Genomic DNA, 15,284 nt, shown 5'->3' with positions numbered 1-15,284 from the left:
TCATTCTTCAGATATGGGTGTTATTGGCTTAGGTCACTCATGTGGCTGCATTCGGATGGGAAGTTGGCTAGGGCTGAAGCTTCCAAAATAGTTTCATTCGCATGTCTGGAGACTCAAATGTGGTGGCTCAAATGGCTGGGATAGGTCTTTTTCTTTCTAAATGTTTTTTGTTATTCAGTAATCTAGCCCAAACTTATTTACTTGCTGCCTGGATTTCTAGAAGATAAAAGTAGAAAATGCAAGGCTTCTGGGGCACCTGCGTGGCACAGCAGTTGGGCATCTGCCTTCGGCTCAGGGCGTGATCCCGGCGATCTAGGATCAAGCCCCACATCGGGCTCTTCCGCTGTGAGCCTGCTTCTTCCTCTCCCACTCCCCCTGCTTGTGTTCCCTCTCTCACTGGCTGTCTCTATCTCTGTCGAATAAATAAATAAAATCTTAAAAAAAAAAAAAAAAGAAAATGCAAGGCTTCTTAAGGTCTGTATCTAGAACTGGCATGACATCACTTTTGGCATATTTAGTTCATCAAAGCAAGTCAAAAGACCCACCCAGATTCAAGGGATGGAGAAATAGACTCCAGCTCTTTTTTTTTTTTTTTTAAGAGAGGGAGGGGGGAGGAACAGGAGAGGAAGAGAGAATCTTTTTTTTTTTTTCTTTAATTTTATTTATTTGACAGAGAGAGCCAGTGAGAGAGGGAACACAAGCAGGGGGAGTGGGAGAGGAAGAAGCAGGCTCCCAGCGGAGAAGCCGGACGTGGGACTCGATCCCAGAACACCGGGATCACGCCCTGAGCCGAAGGCAGATGCTTAAAGACTGCGCCACCCAGGCGCCCCAGGAAGAGAGAATCTTAAGCAGACTCCACACCCAGTGTGGAGCCCAATGCAGGACTCCCTCTCACAACACTGAGATAATGACCTAAGCTGAAATCAAGAGTCAGACAATTAACTGAGCCACCCAGGTGCACCTAGACTCTACCTCTTTTTTTCTTAAGTATGTATTTTTTAAAAAGATTTACTTGTTTGAGGGAGAGAGAGAAAGAGAGAGAGAGAGCGAGCATTGCGGGGGGAGGGGCAGAGAGAGAGGGAGAGAGCCCAATGCAGGCCTTAATCTCACGACCCTGAGATCATGACCTGAGCCGAAACCAAGAGTTGGATGTTTAACCGACTGTACCACCCAGGTACCTCTAGATTCTACCTCGTAATGGGAGAAGCAACATGTATATGCAGGCAGGAATGGGAAGAATTTCTGGCAGCTATTTGAAGATAATCTATTAGAAGAAATGAAAGCACTGAAAATAGCAAACATAGGTAAATATAAAAGGCAAAATATATGTTTCTTCTCTTAATTTCTTTAAAGTACATATGACTGTTTAAAGCAAAAATTATAATGAATGTAGATGTAACAGAACAAAACACAAAGGACTTAAGGGTGGTGGTAAATAGAACTGCACAAAGTAAGGCTCCTTTATTTTATGTGAAGTATCACAATTTTAGTTCCAAGTAGATTGATAATTTAAGAATGCATATCATAATTCCTAAAAATATTGCTAAAACAATAATGCAAAAAGATATAGTTAAAAGCCAACAGAGGAATTCAAATGGAATACTAAAGTATTTGATTTATCAAAAAAATCGGCAGTAAGTGAAGAAAAGAGCAGAGGAACACAAAACTAATGGGACAAATTGGAAACAAATATCAAAATGATAGACTTAAATTCAACAATATAAATTATTACAATTAATATAAGTGGATAAAACATACCAATTAAAAGATGGAGATTGCTACATTGCATTAAAAACAACAAGATCCAACTAATTACTGTCTACAAGGGAATCACATTAAAAAACACACAGGTAAGTTGAAAGCAGAAAGGCGGAAAAACATGGAACAAAGAAACAGTAAGCTAAGAAAGCTGCAGTGACAGTATTAATATAAGAAATTTCATTTAAGGATAAGAAGAGCTATCAGAGACAAAGACAATTTTTCATAATGATAAAATGGTTATTTTATCAAGAAGACATAAGAGCCATCAACGTTAATGTGCTCAATATCAAAACTTCAAAATATGTAAAGAAAAAACTGACAAAACTAAAGGAAGACATGAATCCAGTGTATGCAATTTTAACTCCCCTATCTCAGTAACTGATAGTGGCACTGTATGAGAAGTCAGTGACGATATAGAAGATCTGAACAAAACCATCAACTACCTTAACCTCATTGACATTGATAGAATATACAATGCTGAACAATGGCAGAACACATGCTTTTTCACTGCCCATGGAACATTTACCGAGACAGATCATATTGGAGGGATAAAATAAGTCTCAACAATTTTTACAATATTGACATCTGACAAAGTTTGTTTTCTGATCACAGCATAAATAAATTGGTAATCTCTAACTAGACTGAGGAAGAAAAGAAAGATGGAAGATGCAAATGATCATATCAGTGTTTCGGATATCTCTTGGTGCATAACATACTCCAGAATTCAGTGGCTTAAAACAACCACCATTTCATTGCTCGCATTTTGTGAGTCAGGAATTTGCAGAGTTTGGTGAGAATAGCTCAGTCCTCCTTCATGTGTTGTCAACTAGACTCACTCATGCAGTTGCATTCAGCAGCTGACTGATCTGGGTCTCAAGGCCTGGGAAAGGCTGCCTCATATGTATGGAACTAAGATGCAGACTGTTGGCTTCATGTGGCCTCTCTCCATGTGGTATTTCATCCTTCAGGAACTCTTTCTTCATGTGGCCTTTCTCTCCAGTAAGATTACTTGAACTTCTTTGAGTATCTCAGGGCATCAAATGGGCAAAAAAATGAAGCCATGCCTTTGATGACATACTTTTTTGGTTTTTTTGTTTTTGTTTTTTTCCTCAATTCTAAGCCTGGGGTGGGATCCTGGTCTATGTATTTTAGGGAGTTTGTAGTTAGATAATATTTTTCTCTATATTACTATGTAAGCTGTCTTTGTTTTATGTTTTCATTTTTGCTACACTCCTTTTTTATCTGGTTCAATTATCAGCTGTGATATAGTATAGACTATTTATGATGATGTCTTTCCAACTGTTTGGTTGTCTAAAGCTTGTTCTTTATTAGATTGCAGGGAATAAGATAAAGTGTTCATGGGAATCACTGAAGGGTTCATGGAAACAATATTCTCTAAATAATAAAAAATGTTACTATTATATTAAGTTGCTCTTTAGCACAATGTAATTGTAAGGACATCTTTTTGTTTCTTAGAATATGTTTTCTTCTAGGGGTGCCTGGGTGGCTCAGTCGGTTAAGTGTTTTCGGCTCAGGTCATGATCTCAGAGTCCTGGGATCAAGCCCCAAGTCGGGCTCTGCTCAGTGGGGAGTCTGCTTCTCCCTCTCACTCTCCCTCTGGGCTCTCTCTCTTTTTAATAAATAAACAAAAATCTTTAAATAAAAAAAAAGAATATGTTTTCCTCTAGATTGGAGTCTAGAGCCTTCTGCATGCTTTATGTTTGCATTTTTTGTCACGTTATTTCTTTTTTTAATCTTGTTTATGCTATTGGATGAGATATAGTACAGTTGTTTTCATTTTACTGCTTTCACCCACCACATTTTCTACCAGAATTGTACTATGGGAAAGGGTACGGGTAGGTAGAGCATATAAAGATTAATTCCTGGAGTGCCTGGGTGGCTGAATCAGTTAAGTGTTCGACTCTTGATTTTGGCTCAGGTCATGATCTCAGAGTTGTGGGACTGTAGAGCCCTGCATTGGGATCTGCTATCAGCAGGGAATCTGCTTGAGAGTCTCTCTCTTCCTCTCCCTCTGCTCCCCCCTCACGTGCACACTCCCGCTCTCTCTCTAAAATAAATACATCTTTAAAAAAAAGATTCATCCTTAACTTTCTTTTTTTGTTTTGTTTTGTTTTCATTCATTTGACAGCGAGACAGCCTGCGAGAGAGGGAACACAAGCAGGGGGAGTGGGAGAGGAAGAAGCAGCGGAGGAGCCTGATGTGGGGCTTGAACCCAGATCGCTGGGATCACGCCCTGAGCCGAAAGCAGACGCTTAATGACTGTGCTACCCAGGCGCCCCTTAACTTTCTTTTTTCTACAGTTACCTCAAGTTGTCTGAGAATGTTAAGGTAAATAAAAAATTTTTCTCTATTTTTGTGAGAGCGTAGATTTGTAGCTTTACAAAATCAGTTCCGGGTTGGTTTGAGTGAAATTATACCCTGTGAAATTCAAGAAAGGAAACCTCTTTTAGATGGAGCTGGGAGCCCAGAAAGGGGAGCTCTCAGGCCCTACCACTCATTGCAACCCTTTGCAGATCCAACAGGAAGAGATGATCTTGCATTCCCAATAGGAAGAAACCCTTTCACTATCCCAGTAGGAAAAAGGATGATTTTCTCCTTGCCCAGTAAGCCCCAGTAAATGAAAAACCGTCACAACTCAGCCAATGAAAAGCTACTACACTTCAAAGCCCCAGTTTAGTCCAATGTTTTTGTTGTTGTTGTTGTTTATAACAGCTCCTCCGAACTCTCCCCTTTGCTATATAGAAGAGTGGTCCTCTCCTTTGTTCTCTGGACTTGCCTATGGCTTTTGCTATAGCTCTTGTTCCAAATTGCAATTCTTCTGCTATTCCTGAATAAACACATTTTGCTGGTTAAAATAATAAGCTGTTTTACTTTCAAGGTCAACAAGCTCATGGCAAAGGAAGAAATGTAGCCACATCAAGCCTCTAGACTAGAAGATGATGGCCATGTTATTTCGTTTGTGTGCCTTGCTGGACCACATCATCATTTAGATCAGCCTTGCTGTAGAGCACAGGCTTGAGTGAGGGAAATGGGTGACAAGGAACAGCCATCCCACTGTGGGGCTCAAACTCACCACCCTGAGATCAAGAGTCAAACGCTCCACCAGCTGAGCCAGCCAGGCGCCCCTGGAGCTTTCTTGCAAGCTCATAGCTACTGCATGGTGTTCATGAGGAAAACGCAGAATCAAGTTTTTCAGGCATTTTAAGGAATTCCTGTAGAGGGGCGCCTGGGTGGCGCAGTCGTTAAGCGTCTGCCTTCGGCTCAGGGCGTGATCCCAGCGTTCTGGGATCGAGCCCCCATCAGGCTCGTCCGCTAGGAGCCTGCTTCGTCCTCTCCCACTCCCCCTGCTTGTGTTCCCTCTCTGCTGGCTGTCCCTGTCAAATAAATAAATAAAATCTTAAAAAAAAAAAAAAGGAATTCCTGTAGAAATTCTTACTACGTCCTTTAATCAATTCCACAATACTCTGATTCTGTTCAAATGGTTCACTTTCAGCGTAGGGAAAACCCAAAGATTCTTGTGGAGCCTATGCCATTATTCGTGCAGCCTTAGGTATGAACAAAATCTTTGTAATGACTTTAAAGCTACCTCCTTTTAACTTTTACTCCTTAGTTCTAGTTCTTTTCTCTGACCCAATGGAAAAATGGTCTGACCCTTCTTTAACAGACCAAACCTCCAAAATGTGGAGATACATACTGTGTTCCCATGAGTCTCTGCTTCTTCAGGGGCATCTTCCCCAGAACTCCTGAACTTTCCCTCATTTCACATTTAACCATCTTACTTTTGACCCCTCTTCCGTGTAAGTTCATCAGTGTTCCTCATGAAAAGTGACCCCAGATGTGTCCCCAGAGCCATCTCCGTTGCGAGGGAAAAAGACATTCTTGCCCACATTTTTTGGGGGGTGGGGCGGGGTGGGTGTGTGTCAAATCCCTTAAATTCAAAGCTAAAACTTTAATCAAAGAGAAAAAAAGATTTCCAGGAAGCAATTCAGAGGTTAAGCTGATTTATCTTGATCAGGACCACTAGCCACGCCTCTGAGGCTGGCGCCGTGCGCCCTTGAGCCAAGCACAAATTTTAAGGTCCCGGTACACTGCATTATTAGGGTAAAGTGACATTCTGCTTTTTTGACCGCTCACCTCAACCAGCCTCTTCTCAGTCTCCAGTTGCATTTAAAGTCTCGCATTTTCCCACTGGGACAGACTAAGGCGTAAGATCAGGACCAACCCAAAGGGAGGGCAGCGGCCCGCGGTCGCTTCCGGGTCGAGCATGGATGGCGACGCCTCCGCCGCGGAAGGAGGAGTTAGGGGCGGAGCCGCGTCTGCGTGCCGCCTGAAAGAGCAGGCGGGCTTTGCGCATGTTCACACGAAGCCGTCTCTAACTCCGCTTCCGGTGCCGCTTGCTCACGCTGTTCCCCAGTTGAGAGGCTGCATTTATAGCTGCAGGAAAGATTGGGCGTTAGGCAGGTAAGTGCCGCTTTATCTGTTCATCAGTCATTGCCACCGTTCAAAGTAGAACCGGAAGGACTGTGCTAGGATTCACCCATGTTCTGCTGATATTTTCTCCTGATGTTCTGAAACCTTTATTTCTGAGAACGAGGCGGAAGGGGTGAAGAAGCTATGGTGGTTACCGTGGCAACTGACCGGCACCAACTTAGTTTTTGAGAATTTGGGAAGGGAGAGCTTCTTCTTGTAAGGGCTCGTTAAAGTACTTGTGCGTCGGATGCAAATTTAGGTGTTACTTCAAACCCATGCTCCTAAACCACAGAATGTGATTTTAAAGGGTGTACTCCGGCTGTAATATGGAGGAGCAGAATTTGAGGCGGGATAACTAGTTGGAAAGCTAATTTAGTGATGGAGACACAGTTTGAAGATGTCCTAAACTAGGGTAATGGTGTAGGACTGCGGAGAAGAGGGAAAATCGGAGAAATTCCGGCAGGTAGTATCAGCAGGACCTAAAAATCAGTTGGATTATTAGGGAAAGAGGGACAGGAGCCCTGAGCAACTTGAGGATTAAGTCCACACTTAGCTGGGTGTATGGCTCTCCTAGATTCTTTTCCCGTCATTGGTTTTGTCTTGCGACCCCCTCCTCGACGCGGACCCAAGACTCTATTCATGCCAAAGAGTTTGATATTCTAGTTCCTAGAATATTGTCTTCATCTTTCTTATGATGTTGGGTCAGGTTATATAATTTAATTAAGCCCCTCAGTTTTTTTCAACATGAAAATGGAAGAAAATAATAGTACTTTCCTCAGGATTTTTATAAGGATTAAATGAGATAATTTATATGCTTGTTGTATAGGAAAGGACCTATATGTATTAACTACTACTCCTAGTATCGTGCTTGTATTGTTTTATTATTATATGTCATTTTGCTATTTCTTCCTCTAGACTTGAGTTGTGTGTGTGTTTTTAAATTAAGGAGCAGTATCTTATCTATCTTTGTATGTTCTTGTAACATAGGAGTAAAGATTAAAAATTTTTTTGAACGGATCATATTATTTTGGCTGTTGCTGACATAATTTTATTTCTTAACTTTAAAGGAGGTACCTGGTAGAATTAATTTCACTGATCAAATGATAAAAAGATGGCAGTTTTTCTGTATAACTAAGAAGGCTGTGAAATAAGATGTACAGAAAGTAACTGATATTCTCAATTTGGAACAGGTATGAGTGATTTCAGTGAAGAATTGATAAGGTCCAAGACAGAGGATGACAAGGAGGAATCATGTGTATTCTCTGGTACAGGAATGTCTTTTCCTTGGCTCCAAAAGCATATAGGGACTGTGGGTAAGTAAAATAACACATAGCCATTTTATCTTTAATGCAAGGAGATGATAAGACTCAATATGGATACAAAGTGAATAACCAAGCTGGTTTATTCAGTTTTCAAGATGGGACTATACGAGGGTCTTTGAGGCTGTAAGCAAAAAAATCATAAAAAGAATAGTTCTTTTTTTCTACTTTTCCTTTGAACTAATAACAGTCTGTATCATGGTAGATATACTTTTTTTTTCTCTAGCAATACTTACTAGGTACTTATATGCCTAGCATTGGCTAAATATTAGAGATACATAGATGAAGAAAATTTGGCCATTGAGGAGTACATATGTAGGAAGTGTTTTTAAGAAATTTCTGTTGAGGAGCGCCTGGGTGGCTCAGTCGTTAAGCGACTGCCTTCGGCTCAGGGCGTGATCCCAGCGTTCTGGGATCAAGCCCCACATCGGGCTCCTCTGCTGGGAGCCTGCTTCTTCCTCTTCCACTCCTCCTGTTTGTGTTCCCTCTCTCGCTGGCTGTTTCTCTCTGTTAAATAAATAAATATAATCTTAAAAAAAAAAAAAAGAAAAAAATTTCTGTTGAATTGCATTGAAATTATTCCTAATAGAATTGATCTATAATGGGTTTCAAAAAAATAATATTTTCCCCCATATAAATGTACATATAAGCAAGAGTTTCTGTGGGATATATTTCTTGTAAGAATATATAAAAGAAGTGGTTATCTGTATATGGGCATGTTGGATGGTGTAGTTCTGGGGGAATGTATTAAAACTGACACTTAATGCCTTCAAATAGATCTCTCTTAGCCTAGCCATCTTCCCCCTTGATTGAGATTCTTTAGCTCCTAGAACTTGCTCCTATTTCTTTATCTTTCAGTCTAAATATTATCTCATTTAGTTATCTTGGGAAATTAATGCTCAGATCCATGTGATGGGCAGTTTAGAGATGAGGGAAATGAATTTCAAAGAAGTTAAACTCTAAGTGTTGGTATCAGGAGTTAAACCCACGTCTTTCGGATCTCAAGGCTTATACATCCAATAACTGAAATACAATTTTAAAAATGAGATAATATATGTAAAGTGCCTAGCACAGAACCTCATGCATAGCAGGTATTGGAAAAATAAGTTTCTTTCCTTTCATTTTATTTTTGCTAATAAATGCACATGGTTTAAACAAGGTTTGAATGGATGGCACTTCAGAGGGAGTGCTATTTCCCTCCATTGCAGGTAACTAGTAACTAAAGTTCTTGCTAGTTAAGACATACTTGAGCATGTTTCTGTCATCGGTGTTCTGTAGAGTGCTTGAGTCTGTCTGAAAGCAGGTAGGTTTAAGACAAGAATTTACATGCTTAGAAATGTTTCCTAAGTTATGGATAGCCTGTTAAGCCCAAAATACTTCACGTCTGCAATGAGAAAATAATTTCAGGTAATATTGACATTGTAGTAATAAATAACCATAATAGGAAAACAAAATTGCCTAGCAATTGCCTTTTTTAAAAAAATTCTAGTAGATTTCTTTCAGGGTTCTGAAGGATATGCCCCCTAGAATAAAAACTTTGAAGGCAGGGGATCTGGATTAAAACTGGATTAATCTGGATTGAAACTATATGTTGAGTACCTAGAATAGTATTTGGCTCAAAATGGTGCTCAAAAACTATTTGTTGAGGGTGCCTGGATGGCTCAGGTTAAGTGTCTGCCTTCAGGTCAGGTCATGATCCCAGGGTCCTGGGATGGAGCCCCACATCAGGCTCCTTGCTCAGCAGGGAGCCTCCTTCTGCCTGCCACTCCCCCTGCTTGGGTGTGTGTGTGCGCGCGTGCGTGCGCGCGCTCTCTCTCTCTGTCAAATAAATCTTTGAAAAAAAAAATTACTGGAAATAACAAGGGAAAGAACTCTGTAAAAAAAACCCGAAAACAATGGCTTGTCAGAAATCAGTTTTTTAAACTTGACTTGGCATCACTGTGGGTAAAGACTCTTCTCTTTAATCTGTAGAAACTGGAGGGAAAAAGGAGAAGGATTTTGCTCAGACAACAAGTGCTTGTTTGGGTTTTATCCAAGAAGCGCTGCTGAAGCACCAGTGGCAGCAAGCTGCCGACTACATGCACAGTTACTTCCAGATCTTGGAAGATTCGGACAGCCACAAGAGGCAGGCGGCACCCGAGGTAAGTGGCCTGTGAGTCCGCTGGTGAACATCGCAGGTACCGGAGCGTTTCTGCCTGTGGAGTGCCCCCTGAAGAGCTTTTGCAAGATCTCAAATTGATTTTTCTAAAAGCTACTAAAAGTAGTTTTGGGTGGAGAGTTTGTATTGGGATGTTGTTTCTCGCACTTCTTTTTACTTATTAGGATTTTAAAGGAAACTCAAAATAGTCTGAATTCTTGGATTCCCCACTATTCATTCCTTCCTTCATATATTCTTCCTTCTTCCCTGTGTCATTATTTTCCCCACTCTGTAGGGATGTTTCCTGTCCTACAGACATGTTATTTCTTCCATCTTAAAATCATCTCTTGACCCCCACTTCCTCCCCAGGTGTGCCCCAGTTTTCCACTTCTGCTTTCAGCAAAACTCCTTGAAAGAATGTGTATACTTGTTCTCTCTAAACCCTCTCCAGTTAGGCTCCCCCGACCACCAGCATCACCATTTCTTCCAGATTACTTTGTCAAGGTCAATAGTGCCCAGTTCTCAGTGCTCATATAACTTGCTCTGTCAGCAGGCTTTAAGACAGTAGATCACTCCCTCCTGTGTGATAAACTGTCTTCATCTGGCCTCTAGGACACTAGAACAGTCTCGGTTTTCTCTGGCCTCACTGGCCTTCCTCAGCCTCCTTCTGTGAAGGCTCCTCTTCTTCCTGGCCTTTTGACTTGGGAGTTCCCCGGAACTCAATTCTTAGTCCTCTTCTTTATCTGAACTCACTCCTGATGAGCTCATTCAGTTTCATGGCCTTAAATTTAGTCTCTATGATGGACGATTCCCATTTGTATATCTTGGCGCTGACATCACTTCACATCCGCGTTCCTGTATCCAGCTGTTTATTCCACGTCACCGCTTGGATATCTAACAGTCCTGTTACACTAACATATCTAAAATGGGTCTTCTGATCTTCACCATCAAACCTAATTTTCCTCATCTCCAGTGATGGTTATTTTATGTATCCAGTCGCTGGAGCCAGATTCTGAAGTTCCCTTTCTTTCATACCCCATATCCAAACCATCAAAAAGTCCTTTTGGCTCTACATTAGAAATTCAGTCCGAGGGATGCCTGGCTTGTTCAGTTGGTTAAGCGTCTGACTTCGGCTCATGTCATGATCGCAGGGGCCTGGGATTGAGCCACACATGGGGCTCCCCGCTCGTCGGGGAGTCTGCTTGTTCCTTTCCCTCTGCCTGCTGCTCCCCCTGCTTATGTGCGCTATCTCTCTGTCAAATAAATACAATCTTAAAAAAAAAAAATTCAGTCTGAATACTTCTCACCACCTGCATTGCTGCACGTTGATCCAAGCCACTGTCCCCTGACTTAGACGACGGCTTGTCCTCCTGCAATCCCTAGTCTCTTTTCAACAAAGGGACCAGGGTGATCTTTTTAAAAAAATAGTTTTAAGGGGCGCCTGGGTGGCTCAGTCATTAAGCATCTGCCTTTGGCTCAGGGCGTGATCCCGTAGTTCTGGGATTGAGCCCCATGTCAGGCTTCTTCACTGGGAGCCTGCTTCTTCCTCTCCCACTCCCCCTGCTTGTGTTGCCTCTCTCGCTGGCTGTCTCTATCTCGTCAAATAAATAAATAAAATCTTAAAAAAAAAAAAAGTTTTATAATTCACGCACCATACAGTTCACACATTTAAATTGTACAATTCAATATTTTTCACAGATTCACAGAGATGTGCAGCCATTACCACAGTCTAAATTTCAAACAGTTTTGCTCCCCCAGCCCCAAAACAACCCTGTGTCTGCTTGCAGTCACTTGCCATTCCACCCCTCCTTACCCCACTCCCCAGCCCCTGGCGACCACGGATCTACTTTCTATTCTGGATATTCCATATAAGTGAATTTCATAGTATATGATCTTTGTGCCTGACATCTTTCCCCTGAACATAATGTTTTCACGTTTAGCCTTATTGCAGTATATATTAGTACTTCATTCCTTTTTTTTTTTTTTAATTTATTTCCTAGAGCGGGAGAGAGTGCGTGCGCATGCAGGGGGAGGGGCAGAGGGGGGCAGAAGAGGGACAAGCGGACTCCGCGCTAAGCACAGAGCCCAATGCAGGGCTCAGTCTCATGACCCTGAGATCATACCCTGAGCTGAAATCCAGGGTCAGAGGCTCAACTGACTGAGCCACCAGGCGCCCCAGTACTTCATTCCTTTTTATTGCAAAGTAATATTTCATCACATTTTATGTATCACTTCATCAGTTAGACATTTGGGTCATTTGCACTATGAATAATACTGCTATGCACATTCATGTACGTGTTTTTGTTATGGATGTTTGTTGAAATTTCTCTTGGGTGTGTACCTAGGAGTGGAGGCCTGGGTCACATGGTAACTGTGTTTCACCTCTTGAGGAACTACCAGACTGTTTTCCAAAGTGGCTGCACCGTTTCACATTCCCACCAGCAATCCGTGAGGGTTCCGATTTCTCCCCATCCTTGCCAACTTTTGTTATCGTCTGTCTTTCTGATTATAGCTGTCCTAGTGGTTGTGGAGTGGTATCTCATTGTGGTTTTGATTCGTATTTCCCCAGTGACTAATGATGCAACGTGATCCCTTTAAAACACAAGTCAGATCGTATCACTTCTGTGCTGCAGAGTATAATGACTTCCCATTTCACGCAGAGTAACAGCCAGCGTCCTTATGATTGCCTGCAGGTTCTCTTTGATCCGCTCACTCCCTTTCCCCCTATGACCTCTCTAACCTCATTTCCTGTTACTCAGATATTTGTTTTGTTTTGTCCTCCAAACTCACTAGCTCCTTGTTCTTGCTTGAACGGGTCATGTGTACTTTTGCCTGATTGCCTTTGCCTTACTTGGAAAGGTCTGTCTTCAGATATCACTATGGTTATCTGTTATCTGTCAAGTCTCATTTTCAGTGAGGCTTCTTGTGACTATTTAAAATTGCAACTCCATACCGGCCCCCTGCACTTTCCAGCTGTCACTTCTGATCCTCTTCGCCTGCTCCATTCTTTGCCCACGATACTTGCAATTTAATTATTCTGTTTCTTGGTTCTTGTCTGTCTCTCTACAATAGAATGTAAATTCCATGAGGGGAGGGATCTAGAACAGGGCCTGACATGTATTTTTAAATTTGTTCAGTAAAATACAGTTTATCCATGAATAACTTCACATGAATATTTCAAGTAGCTTTTACAATACAGTGAGCATTGTACCATTTAGATATTTAGTAGAGCCAAAAAAAAAATCTGAGCAAAGAAAATTTAACTATTGGTTGAAAATTTAGTTTATGGACAAAGCTATTTGCATCTATAAAACACGGGACAAGTTATATGTTCTTTCTCTTCAAAATTTGTGTTATAAAATGAAGGATTTGAATCATTGGTTTTCAGATACTTGTCTGCCTCTTTTCTTTTTTAAGATTTTATTTATTTGAGAGAGAGAAAGAGGGACAGAGCACGAATGAGGGGAGGGGCGAAGGGAGAGGGAGAAGCTGACTCCCTGCTGAGTGCGGAACCCAACAGGGGTCTCCATCCCATGACCCTGCTCACGACCTGAGCCACCCTGATCACGACCTAAGCCACCCGATCACGACCTAAGCCGAAGTCAGCCACTTAACCAACTGAGCCACCCAGGTGCCCCTGTCTACCATTTTTTGAATTAGCTAGGGCTTTTGTTGAAAATACAGATTCTTGGGGCACCTGGGTGGCTCAGTTGGTTAAGCATCTGCCTTCGGCTCAGGTCATGATCCCAGGGTCCTGGGATCGAGCCTTGCATCGGGCTCGCTGCTCAGTGGGGAGTCTGCTTCTCCCTCTGCCTCCTCCACTGCTCGTGCTTTGTCTCTCTCTCTCTCAAATGAATAAATAAAATCTTAAAAAAGAAAATACAGATTCTTATGCTCCACCCCTTACTGAATCAGAGTCTGCATCCCTAGAATATTTTAAACAGGTGTCCTAGGTAATTCTGATGTACAACTAGGTTTAAGAACAACTGTGATAGATAATCTACAATTTTTAAGTTCCAAAATGCTATAGTTTGGTTGTTCTACAAAGGAAATCTTGATCTCTCTTTCTGAGTTGGGAAGGTAAGTTTTAGGATCATACCAAACAACTAATGTGTATGTTCACAGAAAGAATTGATTTAAAATTCTCTTAAATTTACTTTGAGGTCAATAATGAAATACTTTAGGGGCACCTGGGTGACTCGGTTAAGCGTCTGCCTTTGGCTCAGGTCATGATCCCAAAGTCCTGGGATCCAGCCCCACATTCTCCCTCTGCCCCTCCCCCTTGCTTGGGCATGAACTCTCTCTCTCTCTGTGTCAAATAAATAAATAAACAAAATCTTTTTTTAAAAAATGAAATACTTTAGGGGCGCCTGGGTGACTCAGTCCTTAAGCATCTGCTTTCGGCTCAGGGCGTGATCCCGGCGTTCTGGGATCGAGCCCCACATCAGGCTCCTCCGCTGCGAGCCTGCTTCTTCCTCTCCCACTCCCCCTGCTTGTGTTCCCTCTCTTGCTGGCTGTCTCTATCGCTGTCAAATAAATAAATAAAATCTTAACAAAAAAAAAAAAAAAGAAATACTTTAAATTGGGTTGAGAGAAATAGATTCAGTCCCATGAAAAAGAAGGGCTCCAGGTTCTGTCACCAAAGTTTTGGTGCTCTGGGAGAAAATATATTTTATTAAAATTTGACTGTAACTGATGACAAATTTTAAGTTGGAGTTCTAAATATAGATTAAATATAGTCCAGAGTTATCGAGTTTGGTGGATCTCAGGAAACATCTAGTCCATTGCTGTCATTTTGTAGATAATAAAGATGAGACCAAGAGCAGTGAAGAAGCCAGTGCTGATAGAAATCCAAGTTTTCTGACTTTAATATACTTGCCCGTATTCTAATTAAAAATTCTCTCTTCAATATGGATCTTAACTTCCTACCTTCTTTAGACTACAAACTTTAAAATGGCACTAGTATAGGCGTCTGGTATTTTAATTTAATGGATGGAAAAAAACTTTATCGCATAAGATACGATATTTAGTTTTACTGGGTGAAATGAGAAACAGCAAAATATTGGCAGTAGTGGTACCTAGGAAAATGAATTACAGGTGGTAAGCAGAAAAAAAATAGCATTCTTAAAATTTGTTAAGGCAAGGATTTTACATATTTATTAGTAATTTCTGTTTTGACAGATTATTTGGAAGCTCGGAAGTGAAATTCTATTTTATCATCCCAAAAGCAGTGTGGAGACGTTCAATACCTTTGCTGACAGGATGAAAAATATTGGTGTCATGAATTACTTAAAGGTGAGAATGCAGGTTTTGTGAATTTACATTTGCAGTGTTCATTTTTTAAAGAAATTGTTTGTCTCAGTAGTAAGGTAGGTAATCATGTAAAAAGTATGGAAAAGAGTAGGACACTTGGATAGATAAAAGAGGCTGAAAGGAAGTCATCTTGTGAAAACCATTTGCTTCTCCATTTCCTGCTACCTACCTTGTTCTCTGAGAGAAAATACCTTCTCTTTGTATGTCTCTGGCCGCCAAAACCAGTCCTTGAGTGATGGCCCTTGTGCTTCATTATGATGATG

At 41.3% G+C, this 15,284-nt stretch overlaps 2 protein-coding genes across 2 annotated transcripts in view; one reads left to right on the top strand and one right to left on the bottom strand.

Annotated features, from left to right (window-relative positions):
* Window positions 1-6,044, bottom strand: part of MIA3 (MIA SH3 domain ER export factor 3) — a 79,100-nt gene extending 73,056 nt beyond the window's left edge. The window contains exon 1 of the mRNA XM_057315412.1: window positions 5,917-6,044. The gene's annotated coding sequence lies outside the window, so the exon portion shown is untranslated. The remainder of the gene's footprint in view (window positions 1-5,916) is intronic.
* A 93-nt stretch (window positions 6,045-6,137) lies between these two features.
* Window positions 6,138-15,284, top strand: part of TAF1A (TATA-box binding protein associated factor, RNA polymerase I subunit A) — a 29,377-nt gene continuing 20,230 nt past the window's right edge. The window contains exons 1-4 of the mRNA XM_026517290.4: window positions 6,138-6,243; window positions 7,443-7,565; window positions 9,543-9,712; window positions 14,890-15,003. Coding sequence (XP_026373075.2) covers window positions 7,445-7,565; window positions 9,543-9,712; window positions 14,890-15,003 — 405 coding nt within the window. The 5' untranslated portion in view covers window positions 6,138-6,243; window positions 7,443-7,444. The remainder of the gene's footprint in view (window positions 6,244-7,442; window positions 7,566-9,542; window positions 9,713-14,889; window positions 15,004-15,284) is intronic.

The sequence above is a fragment of the Ursus arctos genome, unplaced genomic scaffold (genome assembly GCF_023065955.2).
Source record: "Ursus arctos isolate Adak ecotype North America unplaced genomic scaffold, UrsArc2.0 scaffold_2, whole genome shotgun sequence".
Classification (NCBI taxonomy): Eukaryota; Metazoa; Chordata; class Mammalia; order Carnivora; family Ursidae; genus Ursus; species Ursus arctos.
This window is presented reverse-complemented; position numbering and strand designations above follow the sequence as displayed.